The 6,873-nt window shown below is 37.4% G+C and overlaps 1 protein-coding gene across 1 annotated transcript; it reads left to right on the top strand.

Moving 5' to 3' along the window:
* The first annotated feature begins 661 nt into the window (after positions 1-661).
* On the top strand, positions 662-6,531 carry LOC117664997 (large ribosomal subunit protein bL32m-like). The gene is made up of 3 exons (XM_060691826.2): positions 662-896; positions 5,166-5,347; positions 6,122-6,531. Exons 1-3 carry the CDS (start codon positions 800-802, stop codon positions 6,392-6,394), a joined length of 552 nt encoding a protein of 183 aa, XP_060547809.1. The 5' UTR covers positions 662-799; the 3' UTR covers positions 6,395-6,531.
* The last annotated feature ends 342 nt before the right edge of the window (positions 6,532-6,873 follow it).

The raw sequence follows: 6,873 nt of genomic DNA, 5'->3' as shown, positions 1-6,873 counted from the left end.
GAGAGAACTGCTGTTTTAAACTCTGGAGAATATTTGAAGTGTGTGGACAGTCCAGAATGTGTGCGTAAACTATTTCTGCTGAACTTCTCATTGTCAGTGTTGTATTCAATTTCCATGTTGAAATAAATTTTCTTTTCATTTTAAAAACTCATGGAACTGTGATATCGGCAACATATGAATTTTGATTGCACAGCTACGTTTGCCAATATACCAGAAAAACTGCCAATATAAAAATTTTGGATAAAACTTTATATAGGAGTACTTTTCATAAATTCTATTCTTATCTGAGCAGCCCATGCGGGGCGCGCTGGCCATTCAAACAGTTCGCCTCAAAATAAGCCCCTACTCGAAAGTGGTGAGAGAAAAACTGTAGCCGCGTTCCGCCATTTTAAATCGCGCCACCGATCCTCACAGCCGGCTCTGGCTAACTGCGGCTGCGTGCGCTGGGAGCTTTACGCGTGCGCAGAGAAAGAAACCTTTCTGGCACGTGATTTCCGCAGTTTTATGACAAATGAAGTTCGCCTGATAATTTCCGAAAGCAGCGCGTGGCCCTGAACTTCTAGGAGTGCCGTTAATTATGGTGAATCTGCGAGAAGGGCCACAGGGGCAGCTTCTGGGGCAGTTTCAAAGTCAAAACTCGCACAACGAGAACGGTAGTTCACCAAAGACATGAGACAGTGACACGACCGATGCGGGTAGTTTGACTGGGTTTCCCAGGATTCCTTGCGGTGGCTACCCACACGGATTTCGTAGAAAACCTGTGGGCGGAGCCGCGAGAGGTGCCGGGAAAGTAAGGAGCATGGCTGCCGTGCTGGTGTTCTCATCCCCTCTCTCCAAACTCCGTCGTTTTCTCCGAACCTGTTGGGGGCAACTTGGCGGCCACGCAGGGCCATGGGGTAAGCTTTCTAATGTGCTGTGGGTCACGATAGCCCTCAAGAGCTCAGTGGAAAATTTCCACGGTCATTTCCAAGCTACTCGTTGGAGGTGCTTGCGTCGCTCAATCGAAGGAGGGAATTAAAGGCTTTTTAGAAAACTAGTTTCTTATGAACTCTACGCGGATTTGCTAGTCGAGCCAGCTTCGGCTTTGGTGCTTGGTCTCCTTTCGTCTGTTTGCTTCCTTGCCTGTTGCTTTTTCTGTTCTTTTCCAAGGCGAAAGCATGGTAGGGACAAAGTGCAGGGAGATTATTTCTTTTGCTTTTTGTTTGTTTTTAATCTGGCTTTATATTTTTTAAAGAGAAACGGATTGTTAGTTAAATGGAGGATGGCATTAAAGCTGAAAGTAGAGCACTCTTACTATAGATTCCAAAATTGTTTACATCCCTTATGTGTTCTTCATAGTCTTCACACGTGGAAACAAAATATTAGAAAAACAATAAAATGTTATGACAATCAGTTTGCTGTAGAAAAGGCTGCACACTGGAAGGCACCTTAGGCAGGAAGCCAGCTGAGTGACTTGGGCAAGTCCTCTCAGTCCTAAGAAGCAGGCAAAGACAAACAGCTTCTGAAATTTTGACAAGAAAACCGCAAGGAATAGTCCAGCAGTCACTAGGAGTCAAAAACTGACTTGAAGGCACATACAAAAAGATGAGGAACAAGAGATGATTTCTCGTTTTAAAAAACAATTGAATGATATGAGATACACACACAGAGAGACACTTTAGATACTGACCCTGTGCATTCCATTGTATACATATTTATTCAGAAGTAAGTTCATTTGTTTTCAGGGCTACCTAATTCCTTTTAAGCATTTAAAATTACTGTCATGGTCAATAAACCTTATGTTAATATAGTGATTTTTAATTGTTCAATACAGGGTGGATTTGATTTAAATCAAACTGATTTAAATCACGATTTAAATCACTAGTCAGTAAGGCTTGATTTAAATCATAATTTTCTACATAAAGACTAATTCTTGCTGGTATAACTTTAATATGCAAGTAGATGAAGATTTTTAGAATAACAACTTTTCATATTAGTTTTTTTATCCCCAGTTTAATAGGTTAATAATTCATATTTGGACAACTCTTCTGTTGTTCTTAGGAAGGAGAAAAATAATCATTACCTTAATAATAACAATTTAAATAGATTTATTCAACTGAAACAATAACATTACAACATATGTTATTTGCTTAAACAAACATCCATGTTTGTTAACTAATTTGACTAAACAAAATATATATATTTTAAGAAACTTAGACTGTCAGCCCAGCCTACACATGAAAAACTTAAATACTGTCCTCTGTAGCTCACTTGTCTTCTTCATCTTCTTCTTTGTTCATAATCTAGAAAAGAAAAACAAGCTTTCCTGCTTTATCGGGTCCCAAACGATTTCTCAATTTAGAATGAATGAGTCCAAAGGAAGAGAATATTCTTTCAACGCCTGCAGAAGAAGCTACTGCTGTTAAAAGTTAAATCATTACTTGAACAGTCTCTAAATCCAAGTGCTTAAGTGACTTCCACCAGTTCACTGGTGTGACTTTCTTTAAAATATCTTCAGCAAACATATATTTCTTGAATGGCTCCCCCTTAGCTTTGAAGTTTATTATAGTTGGCATTACAGATGGATGATTGCTGGATACCCATGCCATAGGTAACTCCTCTTCCTCAGCACTTAAGTTTTGATACTGGATATTGACAATATTTGCCAAAAAATGAGCTGGAGACAGTAATTGTCCCATTCGTTTTTTTAATGCTTGTAATTTAATTCTATCCATGTGTAGTTCTGTTTTTAAGTGTTCACTCAGTTCCTTCCAAATTTCAACAGCATCAGCAATAAAACAGCTATTTTTCTGTATTTTGTTTAAAGCTTCAGAGATGAGTTTCAGGATGCTCAGCGTATGTTCAACATTTCTCTTAAACCCAATGTTGAGGATTTTGGCCGTGACAGTGCCATCTATTTTATCTCGATTTTCTTCACAAACTGTCATCAGAATAGGCCAGTTCTTGATATACTGCTCAAAACAGTCCACCACAGAGTTCCATCTAACATCTTGTGGGAGCGTTAGCTTGGTTCCACCCATCCTTTTCAGAGCTGCTCCAGCAAAATGATTGTTACGGAAGTATTTAGCAATTTCAACAACATTAGTCTTTATTTCTAGAACACTTAAGTCTTTGGCTAAGAGGTGCAGCAAATGAGCACTGCAACCATGTTATTAGCTTTGTATTCCCTTCCTGCTCTTCTAAATTTCTTCTCATCTTGGATACATTTGCAGCATTGTCTGTGACCAAACTGCGTACTAGACATTTGAATTTTTGTTCACATGTTATTATAGCTTTTACTGCCACTTCTTGTAAGTATTCTGCTGTGTGCATTACCTGACGTATCAATTGTTTGTGCAAGGAAGACTTTCCCTTCTTCTGTTGTTATACAAGCACATATAATAGGATTATTGTGGACATTACTCCATCCATCAATACTTAGGTTAACAATTCTACCCTCCAGAGCTGTTGCACATTGCTCCATTTCTCTGTCATACACTTTATCCAGCAGTTTCCCTGCAACATCTGTTCTGCTGGGTGGACTGTATCCTGGTCTCAGTGACTGAACCATATTAATGAAATGTAGGTTCTCAGTCAGACAGAAAGAAGAGTTTGTTGCATAAACAAACTGGGCAATTTTTTCATCAATTAACTCTTTTTCTAATCTGCTAGTTTATCTATGGTGGTTCCAGGAGGGAAGGGTTTTTTCTTTCTTTTAGGTGATAGTGATATGTGGCTGTGGGTGTCTGATGATGATGATGCTAATGAAGCACTATCCTGGATGGATAACTCTGAAACTGTAGAACAGGAGGATGGTGATCTTGAAGGTGGATAGTTTCCAGAATACATGAATTCCCCTAAACAAAAAAGTCAATGCTGTTATTTTATTGTTTATACAATTTCTGCTTATTGTACACAGCACTGCCCCAAAAGGAATATTTGCTTTTCTTCATAACTGTACCAAATGACAGTAACATACAGTAATAATAAGAAATATAATTTTGCTCAAACATGACAGTTCAAGGCAGTCTTTAGAAATATGATTCAATAAAAATGTTTACCAACCTGAAGATCCTGCCTGTTCAAATGTGTTTCTTTGGTCATCTTCATCACAGCACTTCTCATGATGTTGCCTCATTCGGGCCACCAGGCCTTGCATTTCTTTGTTGCAGTGTTTGCAGGTTGCGCGCATGCCTGCCTTACCGATAGGTAAAGGAACTTCATTAAAATATTGCCAAACTGAGTCTCTTTTACGGCCTGCTGCCATTATAGGTTTTTTCCTCCAAGGAAAGAATGTGATAAACCTCAGGGCATACACACAAAAAGATCCAAAGACTTGTCTGTCTGTGGCTGTGCAGTATTGTGCTCAGAAAGTTTCACTTTCATTTTGTACTGCTTGTCTGCTTGCCCCTTCCTCCTCACACTTAGTTTCACTTTCTTCTTGTGCAGATCTATTCCACTCCAAACACTCAGAAAAATATTGTTTCTATTCACTGAACTTCTTGAAACTTAGCACTGAAGGGGTTGATTCTGTATTCATAGGTTTGTAGAACAATAGGATTAAGGTCTTTTTCTCAACTCTGTTCATGTTATAACATTTTTGCTGTGAAGAAGAGGCATGTGATCTCTGCTGAGTCAAATTCAGTTTTGAGAACTGCAAAAGTAAACCAAGCATCTGTGATAATATCTTGTAGGCAGAGAAACTGCCCAATAATCTTACAAAAACCTCTGGAAGAGCATGACATTGTGAATGGATTAATGGAATTTATTTACCAAAAAAATTAAACATATACAGCCTTATTCTACATAATTAAAAAACTAATCTTTATTTCATGATGGAATAACCTTTGGATGGTAATATATTTTCCTCAAAAAGTATTTTATTTAAAAAAATCCGATTTAAATCAAAAAAATCTGATTTTTTTTATTTTATTTAAAAAATCATTGATTTTTATCCACCCTGGTTCAATAAATATGTTGAAGTTGTCTGCAGATGGGCTCCAGCACCAATCCACCTTGGATGTTGAAGAGTGCTGCTAGCTTCAGATGTCGTTGGTTTAAAATCTAAATGCTAGTCAGTTCAGAATGAATCCCATTAAAAAAGGCGTTACCATTCCATATTGAAATTAAACTATTTTAAGTAGACTAAGATATGACACTATTTGAATTGATATCTTTTCTTTAAGCTCCGGCTTTAGCAATACAAGCTCCAGATTCTTTACTCAGTCCTGTTGAAGAGAAAACCGAGTATTTTGAAAACCCCAGGTTTTTAGACAGCATACTTTGGATGCCAGCTCCAAAGTCAAGGCGGACAATTGAAGTTAATCGCACCAGACGAAGGAATTCTGGCCATCTTATAAAAATAAAGGTAATTCGTTAAATTTCCCTGTGCACCATATTGGATTTTGTTTCCCTTGCATTGCTTTTATATGTTTCGTTATTCACTATCAATAGGAGTAAGTTGGCAAGCTAGTTCACAAATATAAATGAACATTTGTTTCATAGTCGGTGTGCTGTGAATATAAATCTATGCAGTCTGTGGGCTGCATGAAATTCCTGCCAACTGCAAAATTATGCTTTTGTTTTTATTTTGTTTGCCTTAATTTCTAACACCATGAAAAATAAATTGCTCCATCTAACCACCATGGCAACTATTTTCTGCCTTGTTTCAGGGTTTTTTTTTTAAGGTAGAAATGGGAAATTCCTGGCAAATGAATCATTTTACATCCCATCCTTGAATTTCTGCCCTTGGAAAGTTTAAAAGTTGAGATAGAGCAAATTGCCTTTCAGGGGCATCATGCTGCTCTTCACATACAATCCCAAAAGTGAAAAAACAAGCTAAAATACATTTACTCCTGCTTCCTGACCAGACAGCCTCCTGCAGCCCTGTAGCACATCAAGGGTCTGGGATCCAGATTCAACCCTTCAAATATTGCCTGTCCCTAATGAATATTAAAATATTAACTTGGATATATACTTTGATTTCTACATAGCATTGGGCAATACTATTTTTGCTGTGTTGGTTTTATTATTTTGATACGTTGTTGAATCCCATTTTGTACTCTACTTTATTGCTCCGTTAATGAAAAAAGTTCAGAATTTTTATAAATAATTAAATATTCTCTCACCACTGCATCTTAAGACACTTTTTTTTTCTTTTAGAGAAACAGATATTTGTCCTGAATGCGGCAACCTGAAAGAGAAGCATGTTCTTTGTGGCTATTGTTATGAAAAAGTTAAACAGGAAACGTATGCCATAAAAAATCAAATTAGATTATTGGAAAATGGACCACATAAGGCTCCCACTGTAGAAAGTGTTGTGCTTTATACAGGAGAAAAACCCAGAAATGAAGATGAAGGCAAGCGAATTATCGAAAGAAACAGGAAACGTCCATCTTGGTTCACACTGGACTAAACAGACATCACGATGGAATGATTGATTCCCTTATAAAAATCTTACTTTGGATAATATACATCCAGAAGACTGCACTGTGCTCTTTAAAAACTATGGAGAATATTGTGATAAAGCTTATATGACAGATGCAGCAAGTTTTCCAAGTTTAGTAAAATGACTTTTTTTTCCTCTCCAAACTGCAGGAGGCATATCCCGTGCATGGAATCGCATGTTGAAGGACGCTAAATATTATAAATTTTCTAACTTGCTTTTTAGAAAGTTAAATGGCTGAGGAATACAGCTATATGGATGACCTCACACTCAACTTAAATTTCTAGCTGTTAACCAAAGTCTTCCTTTAATTGTATAAAAAGATTATTTAATTGGATTAAAGTGGCTGCCCAATACTCTGGGCACCTAACAACAGATCAGAGTACCCTACAAAATGGAACCAAAAAGACATAGGTGCATACCAGATCTAATATTCTTATTGAAGTAAT

Source organism: Pantherophis guttatus, chromosome 4 (assembly GCF_059756535.1).
Source record: "Pantherophis guttatus breed Tessera chromosome 4, ASM5975653v1, whole genome shotgun sequence".
NCBI classification, from domain to species: Eukaryota; Metazoa; Chordata; class Lepidosauria; order Squamata; family Colubridae; genus Pantherophis; species Pantherophis guttatus.
Note: the sequence above shows the minus strand (reverse complement) of the source record. Positions and strands in the feature narration are given on the sequence as shown.

Coding starts and splice junctions, on each gene's coding strand:
- LOC117664997 (XM_060691826.2), top strand. CDS start 800: ATGGCTGCCGTGCTGGTGTTCTCATCCCCTCTCTCCAAACTCCGTCGT. Junction 897..5,165: donor CGGCCACGCAGGGCCATGGG/GTAAGCTTTCTA, acceptor CTTTTCTTTAAG/CTCCGGCTTTAGCAATACAA. Junction 5,348..6,121: donor GCCATCTTATAAAAATAAAG/GTAATTCGTTAA, acceptor CTGCATCTTAAG/ACACTTTTTTTTTCTTTTAG.